The 23,817-nt window shown below is 35.7% G+C and overlaps 1 protein-coding gene across 2 annotated transcripts in view; it reads left to right on the forward strand.

Annotated features, from left to right (window-relative positions):
- Window positions 1-23,817, forward strand: part of LOC120335134 (uncharacterized) — a 31,091-nt gene that overhangs the window by 5,335 nt on the left and 1,939 nt on the right. For both annotated transcript variants that reach the window (XM_078112787.1, XM_078112789.1), the window contains exons 6-34: window positions 50-206; window positions 2,025-2,214; window positions 2,852-3,027; window positions 3,679-3,851; window positions 4,471-4,629; window positions 5,155-5,283; window positions 5,827-6,089; window positions 6,764-6,929; window positions 7,418-7,525; window positions 8,077-8,188; window positions 8,445-8,562; window positions 9,301-9,377; window positions 9,991-10,128; window positions 10,819-10,951; window positions 11,400-11,541; window positions 11,855-12,100; window positions 12,934-13,110; window positions 13,555-13,711; window positions 14,120-14,325; window positions 15,450-15,625; window positions 15,711-15,841; window positions 16,202-16,360; window positions 17,002-17,215; window positions 17,601-17,781; window positions 18,394-18,522; window positions 18,932-19,296; window positions 19,893-20,279; window positions 20,895-21,151; window positions 23,505-23,711. In XM_078112787.1, the coding sequence (XP_077968913.1) occupies window positions 50-206; window positions 2,025-2,214; window positions 2,852-3,027; window positions 3,679-3,851; window positions 4,471-4,629; window positions 5,155-5,283; window positions 5,827-6,089; window positions 6,764-6,929; window positions 7,418-7,525; window positions 8,077-8,188; window positions 8,445-8,562; window positions 9,301-9,377; window positions 9,991-10,128; window positions 10,819-10,951; window positions 11,400-11,541; window positions 11,855-12,100; window positions 12,934-13,110; window positions 13,555-13,711; window positions 14,120-14,325; window positions 15,450-15,625; window positions 15,711-15,841; window positions 16,202-16,360; window positions 17,002-17,215; window positions 17,601-17,781; window positions 18,394-18,522; window positions 18,932-19,296; window positions 19,893-20,279; window positions 20,895-21,151; window positions 23,505-23,711 (5,233 nt within the window). The remainder of the gene's footprint in view (window positions 1-49; window positions 207-2,024; window positions 2,215-2,851; window positions 3,028-3,678; window positions 3,852-4,470; window positions 4,630-5,154; window positions 5,284-5,826; window positions 6,090-6,763; window positions 6,930-7,417; window positions 7,526-8,076; window positions 8,189-8,444; window positions 8,563-9,300; window positions 9,378-9,990; window positions 10,129-10,818; window positions 10,952-11,399; window positions 11,542-11,854; window positions 12,101-12,933; window positions 13,111-13,554; window positions 13,712-14,119; window positions 14,326-15,449; window positions 15,626-15,710; window positions 15,842-16,201; window positions 16,361-17,001; window positions 17,216-17,600; window positions 17,782-18,393; window positions 18,523-18,931; window positions 19,297-19,892; window positions 20,280-20,894; window positions 21,152-23,504; window positions 23,712-23,817) is intronic.

Raw genomic sequence — 23,817 nt, forward strand, 5'->3', positions numbered from 1 at the left:
TATATATTTCCTTTCTTATTTAAACCTTTATATTTTTTTATTCCCTCAGCCTACCCTCGAGGTGATCCAGTGCTTGCAAGTGGGGCGCGACATGCTGAAGAACTACCTTATGTGTTTGGTTTACCGTTTGTTATAAATGCAACTCAGCAGGATCGAGATACAAGTTCTGCAATTATGACGTATTGGACAAATTTTGCTAAAACAGGGTAAGATGAGAATTTCGTTTTCGATTGCTGATATAGATAACGAGAATAAACACTTTGAAATTTAAGTATTTTAATAGACTATTTGGTGCTCCAGTAGTGTGTGTACACCAATATGGACGTAGTAAAACAAGAACATCACTCATTGTGAAAATGATAACCAAGTTTGTTAAATAAATTTAAACAAAAAAATAAATAAAATAAATAAATAAAAAACAAAAAGTAAAAAAAAATTAACACCAAGATATTTGCACGACCAGATCCACAAATGCACGTAATTTTGGTGGATGGGTGAGCGTGCTATTGCTGTATGCATACACCACAATTTTACATTTTTTTTTTAAAGATGACACTTTCGTGAGCGCGGGTGGCTGGTACTAAAGTGTTACTCCTAATTATGATGGTATCTCGTGCTAGAATACCACGCCCGCCCATGGGGTAGTAAATTCGATGTCGAATCAGAAAGATTCCTGTCTTTTCAAAATAAAGTAGCCTCTTACATACTGTGGTGATTTCTGTCTTAAATCGATCAACGGTTTCATCAGCCACGACATTTGACACTGCTGACGTATACTGCTCGTCCTTTAGTTTAGTAGTATGGTGTTTTGATTTGGAGGAAGTCATTCTTTGGTTCGTGCCGCTTTCGGACTCTTAGTTGCCGTTCGAGCTAATGAAAGCCCATAGTGTACACGAGCTTGTTTATGTCTATGTTGGGTTTATCCCACATACCATTGTCTGTGCGTGAAAAGCCTGACTCAGTGCGAACAACGAGTGCACTTTGCATCACGTCAAGCGATTGAAAATTCATGTGTATCGTCTCTAAAATTGGCGATGCGGGTATACTACGACATAATTGAACGCAATTTAAAGCTTATCGAGTATATACGAGCGGGTATAGTTCGAAATAATTTAAAGCAATTTAAAGCTTAACGTGTAAAAAAAAACATTTTTGTTGGATACTCGCCAAAATTCGTTTTTCTGGCAAATTGTGAATTATGGTTTATCGACGACCAGTTGCCTAACGTTTCTCCAGGGCGAGCGCACTTTGTAATAAACGGAACGTTTTAAATAAAAAGTTAAAGGATATTTTACTGAAAGACATGTGATGCTGTTAACCTCAAGTTCATTTTAAGGTCAAAATTAGCGAATAAAAATTGACCACTTATATAGCCGAGATAAATAAACTTCAAAATTGCTTGGTACGTTCTGAAATAGTCACGCGCACACATTAGAACCCCAAATTTGAATTTGAACCGTTTCCAAAATTATCAGCTTAAAAATTGGATGGCGAATATAGCTAAATAAAGGTAAGTTGTGAGAGACTGGGTCATTCGATTAAAATTGCTTACCTAAAGGAAAAAACGCCAGGACACAAGACAGATCCATATCACATATAATTTATGTGTATTTAAGAAGATATATGTGCGCGCCCATGAGTTATCCGTGTGTGTTTATGTGTGTGGTATACACATTATGAATGTAAAAGAAGCTTCCAGTTGAAGTAATGATTCCAATTTTAAAAATAATGTCGACAGACCTTAGCAAAAATGATGTTAATTTTTACATAAAATGAAAAAAATGAAGAAAATGAATTCATTTGCATGTATGTGTACACATGTGTACGCGTGTATGTGTGTGTGTGATATACAGTACAAATGCAAATGAAGCTTTCAGTTAAAGTGATCAACCTAATTATTAAGATAATGTGAAATTTTACATTGATTATAACTAATCTCATAACATATCAGCACTAATTATCTGCCCTTTCCCGAAATTCTTTTTATTTTTTGTTAACCTGTTTTTCACAATTTCAATGTCTAGGGATCCCAACCTTGGAGAGCCCGTACCAACACAGTGGCCGAAATATAGTACGAGTCGTCAGGAGTATTTAACAATCGGTACGAAAGATCCCGATGTTAATTTAACTCGAGTGCAAGATCATCTGGAATCTGATAAAGTTGTTTTGTGGGCTCAAGAACTTCCATTGTACGGACAAGGAAAAGGACTAAATGTAAGAATAATGTGTTGTGCAATATCAAATACTGCCTAGCGCATTCTGGACTGTGGAATCAGTAAAAAACACTCACCTGGCTCAAAACTGATTTTTTTAAATGTCTCAGTATTGCGATTCCTGGTTCAACGAAATTCTAACATTGACTTAAGCTCCGAACTCCGAGAAAACCAAATTTTGATAATTAAATCTTTGGCATATGGAAGTCTTCTTCATATAACTGTTTCAAATGCGTATTCAACTCAAATATTATCGAGTTTTGTCGAAAATTTTACCTGCATTCATTACCGTTCAAAAATTTAAAATTTCAACTACGGAGAATCTAAAGTTTCGACTCCAACTACAACGCGGTGGAAAATACGCCCTTCCCTAAACTCCGTTATACAGGCTTGAACATGGGATAGTCAGTCACATGGCAGGCCCAATGAAAACGTCAGGGCTACCCTTGGTTTTTATACTTTTTACCTTCCAATATCTAGATGAAATGGAACATGCGTTAATGACCACGGGATGGAACGGTCTATCTCATGGACAAGCCCGTCATATCAGTAAAAACGTGCCAAAATTTGAATCCAGACTTCAGACTAAACTGGGTCGTCGTGACACGTTAAAAATATTAATAATTCTTCTTCGCCAGGATTCCGTCTCACATCCCGATCCTCCACCATCAAATGAAACTGTTTCAGAACAAGTTCAGCCAGTAGTTGAAACAAACAAAGGACAGGTCCAAGGACTTCGTATTAGAACAGAGGATTATATCACGGATAGATTTATGAGGATTCCTTATGCTAAACCTCCTGTTGGAAAATTAAGGTAAGAAAACATTGAAAAATTTGAGTTTTGCAGATAGCTTTTCGTCCGAATATTATGTTCCGAATATCATAAATGTCTTGTTAGTAGGAACCCCCATCTCTTAGACATCAATTCCCATCGATTACTAGGACCAATGTCTTTTCAAAAGCATGGTATGATGAACGGTAATAATTACGACCAAATGACCAAGTTTAATTTCTTATAGTGTTAGTAGGCAATTGTTTGTTATTATAAAAACGATATGATAATTATAATAATCTGGACTGTCATTTCTTGTGAATCCATGATATAATTCTCATCACTGCATCAGCTGCAAGAAGTAATCATATTACCAGTATTGTATTGCCCGTCAATTTTTTTGAAGATTATCTTTTAGGACATTTTAATGACAGTCAATATAATTACCATAATCAAACACGTATTTTTTGGACGACGCCCAATCGCGCAATTTGCTCCTAATCACCCACTGATATCTAACGATATCTTAGATACTACCATTTTTGTAACGACCAAAATAATTCCGCTTTGGTGTTGCTTACCCAATTCACTACGCATTTGTGTGGATAGTTGGTGTACGTGTATGTAGCATATATTGATTTGTGATATGATGAAAGATGTCTTTAAGATACAATATTTGATCTTCCCTTCCAGATTTATGCGTCCAGAACCGCACCCTGGATGGCAAGGAATTTTGAAAGCAGATGGAAAAAACTCTGAGATAGAGTGGTTGAACGGTTGTGCTATGGTTACAGCAGCAAGGAATGGAACTTGGGGAAAAGAAGATTGCTTGTTTCTCAATGTTTGGGTGCCTGGTGGAATAAATGGTACGTTTTTGTCAAAAAAGAAAGGCGATAACCTAACTTTTGACAATGTGAAACAATATAGGGCCTAGTGCTTTTTATATAACGAGAAAAACTCTGTGCAAGTAGCCACTGGTAAGAATAGTGGAATATACCTGGCTCATTCTTGTCCGATTTATTACACCATGGGGTTTATTACATGCGGTTTGAATCCACGATTTGCATCCACGATTAGATTGTGACAACATGGGTATATTATACCAAATTGGTATAACGCCTTTATTTTTTAAACGGTCAAGATATTTTTTATTAAACATAACTAAATAAAGAAAATACCACATATTCAAGATGATGCACTACACTACCACTCACGTATATTTTTAACAAATAAATACTCAATACTCATAAACTCCAACGATAAATTGTTTCTGGATACACAAAACAATTAATTTAATTGAGTCTGAAACGACACGAGATAAAAAATATTTTGCACTTTGTTTATCATGTTTTATAAGCTATGGTTGCTCAAATAAAACTCTCCAAAATAAATTGAGGTGACACAAAAATAATCCTGTTATTTTCGTCAATCTATACGACTATTTATTCCTAAATTAACTTAATAATGAAATTGATATTATTTCAGCAACAAGAGATCGACTGTTGCCAGTTATGGTTTGGATATACGGAGGAGCTTTTAAACTCGGGAGATCTACTGGCCCATTGTTTATGTATAATTTAGAAAAAATATCAAATCAAGGACAAGTTATTGGTGTTTCATTGAACTACAGACTCGGAGCTCTTGGTAAATAGTCTAAATCTACTTACGAATGAGCACAGAAGCATTGCTCTCTTTAATCTTTGCTGATATGTTATAGCTTATTAGAAATTAGAATTAATTAGATTTCACATTTTATTGATTACAAGTTCAAATTTCTTCGAACACTTGAGGCACCGTGGAGCTTCATGGACGATTGTCTGAAACATGTAGTGTGCTTGCCTCACACTTATACCACTTGTCACATACATGTCCTCTATTGTCTCACACTCGTCCCACACTTGACCTACTTGCCACACACTTGTCCCATTTGACCACACCTTGTCTCACACATGCCTAACGTATCCCAAACTTGTCCCAACTGCCCCACATTTGCCCCGCTTGTCCTACAAATGCGATAAAAAGAAAAGCAAGTGTGGCAATTGGAATGAATGGCAGAAATTGGCCTACAAGTGTGCTAAGAAGATAACAACCGCTAGCCAAATGAAACACTTCATTTTTAGACATCTCTTTGAAACTTGGAAATATCTCATTTGCATTTACTTTGTTTAGGTTTCCTCAGTACACAAGATGGAAATGCTCCTGGAAACGCAGGATTGTTAGATCAAGTTGCTGCTTTACAATGGATCCAAGATAATATTGCTAACTTTGGCGGAGATCCTCAACAAGTTACTATATTCGGTAAATTATATATTCATCAGGCTAGCGACATCAAAGCACTAAATAAACTATAGTTGAATCATCTGTTTTCATATCCGACCTAATCTGAAAGTCCTGACACTAATTCGTGTTTCGCCGACTTCTAAACTTTCTTATCTTATGTTGTTAGCAAGCGAGCTAGTCAAAATATTAATACGTCGAAAGCAGGTCGGAATTGTCGAGCGGCTCCTGACTAAAATACACAGCCCCAATAAAGATATCTCATTAATAGCGCAAAGGCCTTCATGAATTCGCCTGACAACCAGATCGCGGAACCTAAATAAAGTGCGCGATTTTTAATTTTGATGACGTCATCGCGCGCACAAAAACGAACCTCTCAGAGCCTACCGAAATGTTTAAAATAAACAAAATCAATAGCGAATATACTTCTAGCAGAAAATGCAATCTTCAACCATTGAAAATTTCAAAGCAATTGGTCCAGTAGCAACAAGAATTCAGAATATGAATACAAAATGACAAAACGATCAATATGTTCAATTCGTGTTCAATCATTTAATTCCACAGGTGAATCTGCGGGAGCTGCATCTGTATCCTACCACATGATGTCACCAGTGAGTGCTAATCTATTCAGGCGCGGAATCGCTGAAAGTGGAGTTGTGCCGGCACAATGGTCTTTTGTTCGAAATCCTTTATATTGGGCTCGGAAACTTTCGGAAAGAGTCGGATGTCCAACAGATAATTACAAATTGCTTGTGAAATGCCTGCAAAATAAACCGTTGAATGACTTGGTGGTGGCGAGCGATATGGATGATCCTCTGGAACATGGGGTGAGTTGATTCAAATCTGGAATCTGAAATTCAAAAATTGTGGAAAAAACGTTTTAGCTCAAGTATCGCAGGCTATTACCTTTGCTTTCTAGAAAGCAATTTAATTTAATACATATAATATATGTAATTAATGTAATTAGAAACAGTTTTTACTCTGCGTAAGTATCGCTTGTTGTTGCTTTTCCCTCCCATGGGCAATTGTTCTTTCTTCCATATGAAACCAAATACAATCATAAATTGTTTATCATTTATCGCCCATGCAATAAAACCTTAATAAATTAATTCATATTAATAATGATGAATAAGTTCGAAAATTTGGTTTCAACTTTGCCGTGAGACTAAATCAACAATCGCAGACGCTTTTTACGTACACTGTATAGTTGGTGAAGAAAACATAGTCAAATATGGAAGATTTATGAATCAAGCAAATATTCTTTTTCAGTAAAAGACCCGGCCCTATTTTTATTCGATCGCACTAGTAATTATTGTGATCAGTGAATTCTTCCAGCTTATTTATGAGTACACCTACTTATTTAGTTGAGAATTCGGATCCTCGATTGGATCAAACTTTTATATTTCTTTGCTTTCGGTATTTTTAACAGAATGTCAGTGGTTGTTCGCAACTTGTCTCTCAAGTCTCAGTATTTATACTTTTTTATATTCTTGCTATCCAGGGTTTCATCTACTCAGCTTGGGCTGGAGTTGTGGACGGTTATTTTATACCAGAAGATCCGATCAATACGCTCCAGTGGTCAAAAGATAAAGATTTCTTACTTGGACATAACAGCATGGATGGACATTTGTTCGCCTCGTTTGATTCTCCGACTATAAATGTTGAAAGTAAGCAAAATTTATAATCAATAGCTAGGAATAAATAACTTGATATGGGAGGATTCGCCAGTTATGTGGAATAACCTAATTCATAGCTGCTTTCCTGAACGTATTACCTGTGCTACTTCAAGTATCGGGTCGATTGGCATTTACCAGCCAATAATTTACCTCTACATTTATTTATATTGTCAGTGTTGCTTTTGGCACTTCAGTAGCCGCCCGTAACGTTCATCAGAAATCACGTATTCTGATTCTGAGTGAGTGCACATAACCTTGATTTCATAGCTCACCGATAAATTTTGTGTAAACCAACAAAAACCTAGGTGAAATTTTAACTCACAAGTACGATCATCTCTCGCAATCATACGTCGAGATTCTCCCAATGAAACTTAATTTTTTATTTTTTATAACGGTACGACTCAAGCTGAATTTTTGCAAAATGCAACTCGTGCTTGTATTGGCCTTAATTCAGTTCAAGTATGTTATACTTATATCAGGTTTACCGATGTCTCATGCTGACGTTAGACTGGCATCCACAAAAATTGCACCTCATGTACCAGATCATGTGTCAGAAGCTATTTCATTCAAGTATATTGATTGGGAAAGTAAGTTTGAAATTTTGATTTGCACTAACGGTAATGTCCATTTTTAAATCTTAGGCTCACAAAACCTTCAATAAATATTTCGGATATCATAAAATTGATTTATTATTGTCAACGATGCAATAAATATGTCAATGGCCTCATTAATTCTCCTCGTGGTGCCTATTTATCGGATTGTCCAATATCACTTCCAAACCTTGGTTCAACCTTAAGCATAAATCTCCTCTCTTTTCAATTTGTAATTGATACTTGGCACCTACTGTAAGCCCCATTGAAACCCCGAGCCTATTTCAAAAATCCTTCTATTAATTGTTATTAATGACCTTTTTTAAGAACCTATTGTAGGCCTAATGGAACTCCGGGACCATTTCAAACGTTGAAAAATACTGCTTTAATCATCTCATATTTTGGGGGGTAGTTAGAAAATAATTGAATATCTGCGACTGCACGACTATTTCAATGCAATTGATCTTTTCAGTAGCTACTCCATAATTATCTGATTGTTGTCAAAATATGTCTATTATGTTCACCAAAATTAATTATCCTTATAACAGAACCCGCCACAGACACATTATGGCCGAAACTTGCCATCGTTGACATGTACACTGACTCAATGTTCGCCACCCCAACTTATTGGACAGCAAATGAAAGATTGTTAGCCAATGGGTAAGTATAGTCTTGTAGATAAAGGTGGAAGGCATGAGTTATCGAGTTGTAACATAGGTTAATCACTTGTGGCGTGAAAGAAGGGATTAGATAGGTCCATATTTTTGCCAATCAATTTGTAATGTTGTGGGATAAATGTCTTGCGACAAAGACCGACGACTGCCACTAATCAATTACTAGTAATAAATACGATATGGCCCCAAACGATTTTGTGCATAATTAAGTTTACCAATGAAAATGCATAATTTTTCTACAGTACTGGCAGAACATACATGTACAGATTCAGTCAAAAATCAAATATACAAATCTGGCCAGAATGGATGGAGGCTGATCATATGGCTGAATTAGAATATGTATTCGGTCATGATTATCGGGTAATGTGGATATCTATAACTTCATTTTCTGAATTCTGTATGTACTTTATACTTACTCTTTTTCTTCAATTTTTTCTATTTTGAGCTGTGCAATGACGTAATAGTTGCTTTATTATTCGACCTTTTTGCTTTTGAAGGTTCGTGTTTTTTACGTGACTTTGCGTAAACCTTGCACAGGAATGCTTTTTGATCAGATTCATATCTCCTAACTTGCGATATTGTAGTTTTAAAAAACGGTTTTGAAAAACGGTACATTTTGGCTGCTCCCCTCTAGTCAGTCCTGGGATCCGTCCCGATTGGGTAAGCTATGCAAAAATGAAAAGATAGTTGCCGTACGCAAAGTGCCTGATTAAAAATTTTGTTTATATATTTCATAATTAAGTTAAATCAAATTGAATATCAGCTATTCTTAATAGGTATTCCTCGCTTTGAATGCAGACTCGAAATGCCGAAACACGAATTTTATTTGCCTTATATGTTCCTGTTTTCTCCTTCTCGCCATTCTTTCGTTTTTGGCTTTTTATTTCGTTCTTGCGTTCTCGTTTCTCATTTTCCCATTTCTTTCTCTTTTTTTTCGAGTCTCTCATTCTGCCTCGTTACCGCCCTAATTGTCTCATTTCTCTTATTTTCTCTTGTTTTTCAACTCTCTCTTTTTCGCGTCTAATCTCTCTCTCCCTATCTCTCTCATATTGAGTTTCTTCAATTCTGTCTATAACTCTGTTTTATCACATTTCACAGCGCAGAAACTTTACAGACGAAGAGTTAACACTAAGCAAAGCTATCATGACTTATTGGACTAATTTTGCTTGGAGTGGGTAAGAAGTGTCAACCGCTGATTTGAAATTCAAATACCGTATATATATATATATAGATTATATTGATACATACCCCATTGTCCAAGTCTCAGGGGTTCTCAAACTGGTGTTATGGAGCCCGTGAAAAGTTCAACTAACAGTTACGGAAGCCCCACAAAACAATGAAAATAAATAGAAATAAATAATTGTTACATTACAAATTAGTGTTTTTTAGTAAACTAAAATTACTTTATTTAGAGACTTATGTGTATTTGCTGCTTTATAATTAAAAATTATTCAGTATTTTAATAAGTGGACGCACAGCTTGTGGAGACCTAGGGAGAACCTATCCTAAAATGTATATAATTCGAATATACATGATAATGCATGCACAACTGATAGAAGAAAAAGATATAGTTTGGTCATTTTTCCGAACGTATATACAGACTTCATCAGGGAAATATTATATGAATAATTCTGGTAGAAACCACCTGATACTTGAAATATGGGTTGATTAAAAATAAGTGGTGATAAGTACTTGAGGGATTGACATAAAATAAACATAGATATGAGGGCGATATAACTTTAAAAACGCTGTAACCTTATTATTTTTAATATTGTTATTTTATCTCAGAAATCCGAATTATCCAAACCAAGGCGACATATTTGCAGAGTGGCCTGAATTTACTTCTGTTAGAAAATATGCTCTTGAACTCAACTCCAGCACTGCATCGGAACCAGATAAATATCCTCATATTTTAAGTAATTACAGGTAAAATATTGTGAAACTGAAAATGTATAATATATGTACAACATACTATTAAAGCTATACACAATAACGCTAAAATACTAGTCATTTTACAGTAAAATCATATTCAAATTGCAGAAAAATTAGAGATGATTATTTTACAAGACGGTTGTCGGAAAATTAATAATTCTTCTCACTGAAGAAAAATTGAAATTTTCATCTAATATCTGATATTTAAACTGCTTCAAGTCTGGCGATAATAGGCGTTTACTGACTGGCGTCGTACAACGTTTTCAAACGGTGGGTCGCGCCCAACAAAGGGGGCGAAGACAATTTTTTTTGACAGGGAGTGAAGCTAATTAAATAAAAAAATATTTGTTAGATTTGATCTTGCCCGCCTTATTTTGAATATTAACATTTCTTTATTTTGGATATTCACGTTCCATCCACGTATTTTCAGGGTGTTTTTAATAAAAAACAACTTTCGCCCCATTATCTGTTATTTGTAGCTTTTTGCTAGCTAGTTATTTTTGAGGTGGGCGCGAGACTTGACAAATTCTAAAGAAGGGACGCGGATTCAAAGTGTGAGAACAACTGTTCTATAGAGTTCCAGCAGAACTTGACATTACAGTGATCGCCGGTAACTTTGCCCGGGTTACAATTATTTTAGCCTTGTTTTATTGTTTGCATTCTTATATTCTTTTTTTTATCCAGAGGAGAGATCGTAGAATTCTGGACAGATTTATTAAAAGATATTTGGACTCTTCCTCTTGGTTCATGCCCAGCTGATAATTCAAAATCTAAGATTTCCGATTCGACGACAAATATTGAAAAAACTGATATTAAGGTAAGTTTTATTAGAACAGTAATACACTCTTCTATTATAAATTACGATGATTATTTCAGAAATAAGCAAGCGTTTATTTGTAATATTTTACTTAAGTGATGGTATTTTAATATTCAATATTTTATCAATATATTATATCGACCGCAAATTACCGACCTTAAGTTTTCATCCTGGCCTTAACAGGTCCAAAATATAAAATATTGTCATTAATTGACCACAACGATCTTGATCATGTAAAAACATTAGGAATGGATAAGTTCATTTTGATTATATATGCAAACATGAAAATTTAAATTTTACAGTTTTATGACAGTTATTTTTTTAATCCCAATTTTAAATATGTGAAACATGGCTATTACATAAATTAATAGTACGTTGTCGTTTATCTCTTTGCAGTCCTACCCTTCCATATTAAATATTTATGAGACTTTGTCATTAATGCTTTCAGATTCAGCCTAAAGCAGTATCATGTCCATCAGATCCTCTTATACGAGCTACAGAAAGTGGATGCGTACAAGGATATGAATATGAGTCTAATGGAAAGATAATTGAAAGATATCTTGGGATTCCATATGCTAAACCACCTATGGGTAAAGAAGAAATGAACAATAATTTTTTAGATAGAAGAGACAGAGAGACAGATCATGTATTAATATAGTATTTGCATTGCTTGCTAAGCCCATGTTTTGTGAGAAGAGTCTATTGTTTTTCCTTCGAGTAAACCAAATCAAGTGCTTTATGTTTCATTGTGATTTCAGCAGCATTATTCCAGTCTCACGTTTTAGTAGTCGGTGCTTAGTTGTAATAACTTAGTTGAGCACGTTTTTGGAAAAACCAAAGTTGCTCAGGTGTTTTTTTTCTATTCCATGACAATATTTTCAATCCAATTTATTTTTATTTCAGGTAACTTACGATTTTCAAAACCACAAAAACCTGACGAATGGTCTGGCAATCTGAATGCAACAAGTTATCAAAAAATTTGTCCACAAAATTCAGTCTTGGATGAAACAATGAGCGAGGATTGTTTGTATTTATGCGTATATGTTCCTCAAGTCAATGTTACTGCTGATACGACAGCAGGGTTGCCAGTTATGATCTGGATTCATGGTGGTGGATATCAAATTGGTAACGGGATGGAAAAATTGAAAGGTAAATGGAGATTCAAGAGTATTGATCGTTGAGTATTTTTAGATTTGATGTTGGAACTATGAATCATGCTAAATTGACGTTTTTCATGTTGTTGTACTGTACTGAACCCTCTAAAATATCAGTATTCAACAATGAAAGTGTCTTTTATGACTCCATAGATGGCCATGCTATATCGCGTACCAGAATAAATCTATTCTAAAAATCTATTTAGATAATAACGCTGTTCATCAAATGTATGATCGTTAAATTAATTCTACGCAAAAGTAGTGTCTGCTTTCGTTCGGAATATATCACTCGTTTATTCAAAACGTTTTTGCTTAACGAGGCTATTTTTTTGTTTCCACCTCGGCGTATGGAGAAAGGAAACTGTTGTCGAGCTATTTGAAACTAACTATTTTAAATTCTAATAAAAATCTGTCTGTGTGAAAAAGGTGCAGATGCTTAAATTCACTACTGACACTATTAATTTGTTGTTTGGAAGTTGTCACGGAATTGCTAAAGAACTTTTGGCTCAATCAAATCCGTTCCTAATCAATTTACTGCAAAGGACATGATCACGGGTCTCCATATCAAATATTACTTTGGTATTGTGACATTCGATTCGATACTCCCGTAGTATGTGTACCATGTTGGGGTTATGCCATAATTTTATTCCGATTTTTCTTATTGTAGTTCTATCACGAGTTCGGGGACTGCCTGTGTTGGCCAAGTGAATTATCCCCCTGTCCATAGGTTTCAGTCCCTTTACACAACTTGATGTAGAGTAGGCGAACAAAATTGGTTACCTTCATATTGGTACACATACTTCTTGAGCGCTTCTGTATCTTTTGCAGGTGACACCCTCGCTGCACTTGGTGACGTCATTGTGATTAATTTCAACTACAGACTTGGAAGTTTTGGATTCTTAACGACTGATGATGAATATTCTCGAGGAAATTATGGATTGTTTGATCAACAAATGGCTTTGAATTGGGTGAAAGATAACATCGGAAATTTTGGTGGTGATCCAGGTAAATGTGGTTACATATTGCCAGATGAATTTTAAAGTCTTTTTTCTACTTATACTAATGAATGTTGCCTCGAGCATCGATTTCCGTAACATTGACCAATCAGCGAGATGGTGTAACCATTGGAATTTGAGAAGACGCTCAGACACATTTTTGCTTGGATAGACAGGCAGGGCAGTAAAATTTGGGTCTGAATGAGCTGCTCAGGTAATGCGCGATTTTGTAATACCTGTAGATATGACGTACTAACTTATATTAGAGTATTAGCTTGTTAAATAAAGTAAAATTGGAAAACAAATGGAAAATTTGGGGAAATTAAACCAAATAACCACCAGTTTTCTCAATAATATGAAAATTGATTTTTCTTCTATTTTTTTTTTTCCTTTTAGACCTTTTATGGTAGGGTAATAAGTAATTCACACTATTTTTGCATCTTTTTCTGTCCAGATAAAATCACATTATTTGGGAACTCAGCAGGAGGTCAGAGTGTTTTGCTTCAATCACTGAGTCCAACTAACGTGAATCTAGGAATAAATAAAGCGGTTATTGAAAGTTCTGCGATTCTTCCGTATGACGACATGAAACAACTCGATAAAACTGTCAGGTTTGGATTCCAAATATTTTTGAAACTTTGCCCCTTCACGAACTTCGTTCCGAACGAGGACGAGACTCACTGGTATGTAAGGAGCTAATATTTCTGGTATCCGGAATCTTTCCGGATCGGCATTGCCTACCCAATATATTAAACCCTGGATGAGATGGTTGGCATGGTAACACGACACGTATAAGTTGCAATACCGAAAAGCGCAAAAGGGGGAGGATGTTCGGGATCAAAACCCTATTTTTTTAGAAATCGTACATTTGTATCGTTCAGATTTGTATTTTTATGGAGTTTTCTCTGATCACTTCAAACAAGTATACAGTTCACAGTTCCAAGTTTAATCTGAATGCACGATTGAAAGGTTTGTCAACATTACAATACGTGATAATATTTATGATCCTTCTCTTTCAGCTTAGCGCAGGCGGCAACTTGTGACGTCAGTTCCGGAAATGATGTCATAGTCAATTGTTTACGTAATCTTGACGCAGCATCGTTGCTGGCTTTTCAATCTTCCACAGGACTAAGTTATCTTCCAACAATTGATGGAGAATTTATTCCAAATCATCCACGAGAGCTTGCCACCGAAGACCAAGTCAAAAATTGGAATTATATTATTGGTAAATATTTTTTATTTTGACAATTCTTCAACAATATTAAATGTAGACTGACGGGGGAAACCGTATCAAACTAGTGGTTTAGTGAACCAATTTGCAACGAGGAGGATACCAGCGACTCTTTGGCATATAAATATTTTTGAAAAGGTTGAAAACCTTAGAATCCGTGGAGATATCCAAAGTGCGACATATTTTCAGGCGTGCCTTAATGGAAAGCCGTTTGACTCTACTCGAGTAGTTTGATATTTCATTCAACTTTCATTAGAGCTACACTGACTTCTATGGCTTGTGGCGGAGTCAAATTACAAATGATATTAGGTGGCAAATGTCTCAAAGTTGTCGTATCGCACTTATCTCACTCGTGGCAAATGTACTTGCACATCACGGATAGCTTCATACGCTTATCATAACCATTTGCCCAACGTTATATATGTATATCAACCCAAAGAAGCGGGGTGAGTGTGAGATACAAGTGGAACAAATGCAGTTCGAAGGAAATATTCTACTAGTGTGGAACGAATGCAAAGCAAATGGGGTGCAAGTGGTACGGGTGGTACAAGTGGTACCTTTTTGAGACACCGCGGACGACAGCTAAATTAGGCATTTCTGAGTTATATACATGTGAATATGTTCTAATGTAGTAAGTATCAGTAACAATTAGGCACAAGAATTAGTATGATTACAAAAGTTGTTCTAATGTAGTAGGTATCAGTAACAATTAGGCACAAGAATTAGTATGATTACAAAAGTTGTTCTAATGTAGTAGGTATCAGTAACAATTAGGCACAAGAATTAGTATGATTACAAAAGTTGTTCTAATGTAGTAGGTATCAGTAACAATTAGGCACAAGAATTAGTATGATTACAAAAGTTCATGCTAACAGCAACATTGTAAACTCAGTAGAATATATATTAGATTCTACCCAGGTGTAGAACAAGTCAATCAAGTGTGAGGCTATTGCTATGACATTTTTGAGACATCATTTTAAGCACAGCGTAATACATAACCATATGTTCCGATGTTTGTGCATTATTTTATACTTAATGGTAACATTCGAAGCTAGATATAATGTTAAATATCACCATGTTTTTTTGTTATTCACTTTAATTAATTAATAATTCCTCAGGTGCAAACAACGGAGATGGGAGTGTAAGATGGGGAGATGTACAAACAATTAATAATGAAGAGAAATTCCATGAAGTCATCAATAAATGGTTGGAAGCAACTTATGGTTGGAGAACAAGTTTAATAGATCAACAATATGCTGATTACGATGATTTGAATTTCTTTCAGGATGAACAGGTTACTTTCCTTCCTCTCTCTTCTTTCTTGGTCATTTTTCATCCTTAATTTTTCATCCTGAATCGTAATTTTTTCCCTTTTTCAGAAAATGCAAATTCATTTAACGAATTTATTTGGTCAAGAACGATACATCGGTCCTGCGTTACAAATTGCAGATGATCATATTCAACTCGGAGCCGAAGTTTATTTCTATTATTTCACGTATCCCCATGACAGGTTAGTATTCTTTGACTCTTCCTAGTTTTTTTTAGTCACGTAACGCTGGTGGGTTACGACCTCTTTCACCATGAATTCCTCGCATCTGAATCAAATAACTGGCTAAATAAGACCATACCAGACATGAACTAGTAACTGGACGAGAGGCCGTTTATCGGCTTCCATCTACCCAAGGATAAAAAAGATGTCATATCCTTGTCTTTCAGTCAATTAAAAAACTGATAAATTAAGATTTCATTAGAAAAGGTCTGGTAGGCTATTTAAATTTCTAATTTACACAATTAAATATCTTTAATGAATTTTATTTATTATTTATTACTTAGTCAACATTTGGAATTTACCCCTGCTGTTATTTTTTAGGCCAGATTTTTATGGATTTCCGTCATGGGCTGGCGCTGCTCATTCTGCGGAGTATTCTTTTGTATTCGGTGATGTCATTGATGATGTCACACAACCAGAAGAAGTCAAAGATTTGAGCAGAAGAATAATTCAGTATTGGAGCAATTTTGCGAAGACAGGGTAGGTTTGAGGTCTTTTAAAACTACTTACCAAATGTATGCTTTATTGTATTATGAATATAGTACAACTAATTTGTATTTTAATCTTCTATATTAGTGCATTATTGCATTAGTCAGGCTGTGCCAAAGTTTTAGGTCCCAATCGGGCGATGTGGTTAATGCACTGGACTCAACTATGTCAGAATTGCAGGTTCAAAATTTGGGTTAAAACTCCATGTCCGCCACCCAAGAATAGCAGCCTACCACATATCAGCTGATGCTTATGCAGAACCCTGTTTAAAGTGGAGCGTAAAAAACGTTGTATAAACATTTAGGCTATAAATTCTGATCAACGTAAGTAGTTCTGTACCTCATTCGAAGTGAAATATGGCCTTTTAAAAACATGGTAGACATTCATACAGAGTCTCACTTAAAGTGAGGGTTTGGAACATATCATAAGAAGACCAAGCTATGATATATATATATATTTATATATGTTTGATGGCTTGTTCCCAGAAACCACTTTGTAAAAAATATATTTATGTGTAAAGAAATACAATATGAAACTCAAGATTAATGGATGTAAATAAACACGAGCTCTGTATGTTTTTTATTGCCTAACTTTGATACTTTGCTATTATTCTAAACTATTTTCGACTTCAGGAATCCTAATACAGGATATTCTATTGACCCTGAACCGGAAGTAAATTGGGGAAACTACAAGGGGTCACGACCTGCATCTTCAGCGAAGAATTACATTCAACTTGATCTTAGTAACAAAACGATGATGATGCAAAATTTACTTCCGACTGAAAATGCTTTCTGGAATGAACATCTAATTGCTGAAGCTGACTTTTGTGAAATTGAAATTGTGGAAGTAAGATTTTTTTCCTTTCGAATCTGTGTATGCGCTATGTGTTGAAATAGATTGAAAAACATATGAAGTGAAATTCATAGCAAAATCAAGATTTTACGTGAAAGTTTTATGTCTATTTTGGCCCTGAAGGAGGGCACATTAACATCAACATCATATTTGATGCGTTAGTAAAGTTCTCAAATTCACACGAAAGTTCAAACAATTTTCTTAATCATGAGTTGGTAGTCCGAACGACATTCAAATTTCTTAGTAGCTGGAAGTTGTTTGGAAGATACATTTGACTACATTTGCCTGTTACCGAAACCATTGATCACCCCAGCCAGCTGATCCATCTGTAAAATACATATTTGAAATAGTAATAACACAGTTTCTTCTGTATCTCTAGACAACAACTCCTGCCGCTCCTGTAACTGACCCGGACAATCCTTTAGTAATGACGAGTGGAGGAAGAATTCGTGGAATGAGAAATAAGAATGAAATGTATGACGTTCATGTTTTCCTTGGAATTCCATTCGCAAAACCCCCGGTTGGAAACAGAAGATTTGCTAAAGCAGAAAAAGCTGATCGTAAGTTGGATCGGATTTATAACCTTTAATCCTTCTTATTAAAGTCAATGAAAGTAGTTGTATGGGAGTTCAGCATAAAAAACCCATCATATTAACAAACATAGATCTAAAATTTCATAACAATCTTCAGATCATTTTATAGGATCTTGATACAATTTTGTTGCTTTAATGAAAGACGTAGACGTAAAATTTTTGAAATTATTTTGTTATCACAATATCCAAAATGAATCTCTCAAATACATTCATAGTTAAACAAATAATTTAAATCCGTAAAGAGTAATTCATTACGAATATCCACAAAACGACTTAAGAACGTATATATCCGTCCATCATAACAAGTTTTGACCACACTATTTCATGGGCGACTCCACAAATCTTTCCGAATCATTAGTTCCTAAACTAAATCTAATCTGATGCATCTTTACATAAAGTGATTTACATTCTAAATAAAATTCGATTCTGCAAATATTTACAATACTTCGGCCACAAGTCACAAATGGGTTCGCTCGTCCAACATACCAAATTTTAGTGTCATTTTTTGCATGGCCGACTTCTAAAATTTTCAAAATCATCAGTTCTTAAAAATGATTCTAACTTGATCTAATTCTACAGCATGGACAAACATACTTGAAGCAAACATTCCAAAACCTCCTTGTCTTCAAACAACATCTGACGGAAATATGATCGGTGATGAAGATTGTCTTTATTTGGATGTTTTTATGCCAACTGGATTGATTGGTAGTGAGTATTCACAGGAAAATATTTATCATTATTATTCATACTTATCCTGAGACAGAGAGAGGAAAGGCTGAGCAGTCATACCCAAGAAGATGCCGCAATTTTTTTTTATGAATGTCAGGCATGGCTCAGTACTTCACAAGTATTATCTTAGGTTATTTTCTCAGGGCCACTAATTGGAACAATTTAAATTTTCATAAAAAATATTACAGCTTAGGATAGAATAAGATATATATGTTTATCTTGCAAAAGAACAAAGATGTTAAGACGGCTTAGTCATATGGCGAAACACGGCCTGTAGTCCGGTTACCAGTCAGGTATTAGTTAGCCAGTTATTTGGACTACTCATTAGAATCTATTCAACATGCTGTGTAAATACAAAATGTTGAAAATGTTTAATTTTTTATTCCAGCAAATACGACATCGACACCTGTAATGATGTGGATTCATGGCGATGCTAACGGAGAAGATCCCGGAAAGTATGCTGGCAGTTTTTGGAGTGGTGGAGAGAGTCCCGGATGGAACTCCGGATACAACACCCTAGATCCATCATACATTGCAAGTTTCGGAGGAGTCGTGATAATTCGACCGAATTTTAGACTCGGAGCACTTGGATTTTTAACAACTGAAAATGACGTAATGAAAGGAAATTACGGACTTTCTGATCTTCGACAAGCATTGCTATGGGCAACTGAAAATGCTGGTAATTTTGCCGCGGATTCGGAGAAATTGACGTTGATTGGACAAGGATCCGGAAGTGCAGCAGCAGAGTTATTGGTAAGTTTCCTTGTTGAAAATAATAATTCATTTTTTTTTTGATACGAAGCTATTCACTCAGATTAGTCCGAAAAGGGCCCGTACAAGCTGATACCACTGATATCCAACAATATGTAAGGGGTTATTATTTTTGAAGGATCGAAATTTTTCCGGTTCTGCATTGTCTACCCGATTTATTACACCCCGGAGGTGGTGAATTTTGAATCCAAGCTGTGTATAAACTGCGATGCTAACACGGCCAAGACAAACGCTTGAACCACTCGGCCATCATCTCAGCCACTATTTGGGAATTGTTTCAAAATCCTCTCACTTGCCATTACACTTCACGGTTAGAATCTTGTGGAGGATAATTATATGTAAAAGGATTATTGGACGCCCTGTCATCGTAGGGTGAGTCACAAAACCTCTGGTCAGTTACGGTTTTTTCCAATATCAAGCCCATGAATTTGACATGAATAACAGGTTAATTATTCTCGTACTCTGAATGGACTGATAACTGGATTTGAGGCTGTAGTTTGCCATATAATTAGGCCATCTTATCCACTTTCCTCTCCCTCTGATAAATATCAATTTAATTCTATTCTTTTCTTTGACAGGCAATATTACCATCTACAAGATCCCACGTAAAAAGATCGATCAGTCAAAGTGGATCAATATTCTCACCCTGGGTTTTCTGTAATCCAGATCAATGTAGAAACATCGCTAAATCAGTGGCAGAATCAAGCAATTGCGGAAACTTTGAAAACGAGGCTGAAACATTAGATTGCTTACGTAATCTGGACGCAAATAATATCGTCCAATCAATCCCCCTGAAACCAGTGACGTCAAACTCTGATGACGTCAGCAATGCATGGGGCACTTGGAGATTTACAACTGATGGTGATATCATTCCAGATGACGTCAATATGACGCAATTATTTTCAGAATCGGAGACCGATTTTATGACTGGAACAACTAGTCACGAATTCTTCAGATATTTGAAGGTGAATCATGCTTATATTATTCAGAACAATTTTTCTTGATTTCATGACTATTTACACATATTCTCTCCAAACCCGGCTCTGTTTAAAAACAATTTTGAAAATTTTATCGTTTTTATAGCATATTGTTTTCTACAAAAATATTCAAAAATATTACGCTCAAAGTGAAATATTCGACATACAGACGTTTCTGCCAAAGGCCATTCTGGCCCACGCCGGTTCGAATGCGTTCGATTATGAAGTATCGAATTATTATTACAATATCTAGGGTTGAATAGAATTAAGCCATAGATTTCATAGCTATTTCGCGATCAATTTTTTTTTCTCTGGCGCATTGTTGCTTGACGTATCTCCGCACTCGATCCTGCAGGGGCCACGGGCCAAAATATATCGATTCATGATGGATATTATTATTCAGTAGGCAGATTACATTTAGAAAACGCTTTTTCTTGCAACAATCTGTTATAAAAACTAGATTACACCATAAAACTATTCAAATGATAGATTTAATTATGACCCAACTTTGACAAATTTTCATTTTTTGCGCTCATTTCTTAACCAAACTGTATAATTAAATAACGAAGATTTTCAACTTGAGTTAATAATGTTGTTATTCAGGCTGCATATCCGGATTCAGTAGGCAGATCACAATCAGAAGGCACTTTCCTTCAAACCGCTATAAAAGACACATATCGATTTCTGATTGGTGGAGAAATTGACCAATGGTCTCCTGAGTTATACAACACACTTACACATGAATATACAAACTGGGATGAAACAGAAAATGTTGAATTTGAATCTTCCGTCAAATATTTTACTGATTTCATGTTTGCTGTTGATTCATCAAGAAGTTTGGAAGCAAAATTAGAGTCAGGGTAAGATGAATTTATTATGTTTCGATAGATATGTCAGAAGACAATAGTGCGCTCAAATTTCGCATGGACAGATTAGAGTTTTCATATTTATCATGGGGGAAATAAAAGTCGATAGGTTGGCTTAATCATATGTTGAACGACCACTTGTTCACCGGTATGGAAATATTCGTTGAAGATGAATTTATGGTGAATTGGTTAAATGGGATTAGGGGAAAATCATGTTGTCAAAAACTCAAACAATTTATGTTCAAACAATTCACGCTCAACAAAGCCAAAACCTCGCGAGCAATAACCTTATAAAGTAATGGAACTAGGAAGAACGGGGAATTTTCTTGTAAAAGTAAAATCAGTTTTTGCGTAGCATTGTGGACCCACTTCAACTGCTCTATGTAGAAATGTTACAAAACGCGCTTTTTCGCGCCAAAAATATACGCATCACGTCTGCTAGGTACCGTTACTCCGTGTCGGAATACCGCTGATAAAAAACGACTACGGATTGCCTACAGTAGCTCGGAATTTCATGAAATTTTGACACTACGTAGATAATATACACGACTATGTCCTGGTATTTGAATTATTTCATTAGCGCATAAATTTCCCAACATTCGGAGCTTCTAAAAATTACGCTCACTTATACGTACTGCAGGTTAATGATATTGTCTATGGACACTAATAAAATTTATATGGACACGTGTATTTCTTTCTTAACTTCATACTTGCCAATTTTTATGAAGTTTGTTTAATCAGAACATCGTTAATTATTACCTGCAACGAACCACTGTCAAACTAATATGCACAACTGCAGCACTGCTTTGCGACGATCTTCCGACGACCTCGATGACAGTTGCCAGAATAAAATTCTGAAATAGTCCCGATATTCCATAGATTCGACACATATCGAGAGATTAGTGAATAATATGTGTTTTTTTTTTATAATATTCGATAAAATTTTTATTAAAAAAAGATAATTTCCAGACGTTTCACGAAACTGTACAAAATAATTCAAGGCAATGGTAATATGATCTTAGCCCGAGTCTGTCATGGCGCATAGATTATCGATTGAACGCCAACATTTTCCCTCGCAACAATTTCTCTCGTTTTGTGTTTCACTAGACGCGGTTAATTTCTTACGAGTTAACATATTTAGAATTTCCACATTGTATACAAGGAGCCGCACCGACCTTAGAGAATGTACAAAATAGTACTCTTTCTAACAAGTCGTCTTTCATCTTGATACACCATAAACTGTGAACTGAAGCCTAAGGATTGTCAGCTACACTGCCTCACGTGAGAATTTATACGAAACGAGCAGCGCTTTAATGAACTGGCAGTTTCGATAACCCGTTCACTTAATTAATCGCGCTGCCGTTACAGATCCGGATTCTTTAAGGGATATTGAATGGTAAATAAATTGTTCATTAAATAAGGTCGGATATGAAAAGCGCTAAATCAGTCGATTGTCGTGTATGCGTGAACTAGCGTACTGGATAGGGCCGTTGCCGACCAGAGGTTATGTGAAGTTCAGAGACCTTTCTTACATAATTTAATTAGAATACAGCTTATTTTTTTAAAAATATTTGTGATTTTTGTTTCATTAGGATTTTATGTTCACAATATCTTTTCAGTCCAAATTTTGTTCGTTTATCTTCAAAAATAGCGGAGATAAAACTTGTTATTTATCGGTCTTACCATCTTCCAGTCAGCGTATTGCTAACCTTATGAAAAAAATTGGCCTCTCGGGCGGTACTAAAATACCGATATCTCCGTTATTTCTTGACCGTTTTTCGCAAACTTGGTGTCATTTTTTTATTGTCACTTAGCTCTATCAACTGGCGGCGCAGTTTTTATATAAATTAGATGAACTTTATTTTTTTTCGTAGCATACTGTAAATGCTCGTTTTACCGCCCGATCTCGAATAAGGGCCCGTTTGAACAGCCGCCCGTGTGAACAGAACATAAAAATATATAAGAGCCGGTGCTTGAATACCCGCCCGATGTAAATGCTGATTTTTCAGTGGTAGAGAACAATAGAAAATAAGAAGCGCTTTTGTCACATCGCTGTTGAATTTTAACCCAGGTAGATAACACTCACGCCTTAGGCGTCCAATTACATAACAGATAGCATTGATAGCATTTACTTAAAAAATAACAAGCGCCCGTGCTTGAATAAGGGCCGGTTTGAATAAGGGCCTGGTTAGTGAGTTTGGTTAAAAAAATATGGGCCCGGGCTACAAAACGAGCAAATACGGTACCTATTCCATGGGCTCATGGATCGGTCACAGGACCCTGCTTGTGAATCTCTGCTTTATGATTTGTTTACCGATACTTTTACAAATACTATTTTCCATTTCAGGATCGGATCTCTCTATCAATACGTTCTTACTCGACCTCTTGCATTATTGGACACTTCTTTGTTACCTGCATGGCTTGGAGGACGTCATGGTGATGACGTCATATACACGTTTGGTTTACCCTTCACACAACCTTCGAAGTTTTCGGACAGTGACAGAGAATTCAGTTTGGCAATGATGGGATATTGGACTAGTTTTGCATGGGGAGGGTAAGGTTGAATTTCATTTTCAGTGGCTTCCATTTTTCAATTTCAGCGAAATTTTTACTCAATAAAAATTTTAGGGCGCTCCCGCAGTATTAGTACCAAGTTGGCG

Source organism: Styela clava, chromosome 1, assembly GCF_964204865.1.
Source record: "Styela clava chromosome 1, kaStyClav1.hap1.2, whole genome shotgun sequence".
In the NCBI taxonomy this organism is placed as follows: domain Eukaryota; kingdom Metazoa; phylum Chordata; class Ascidiacea; order Stolidobranchia; family Styelidae; genus Styela; species Styela clava.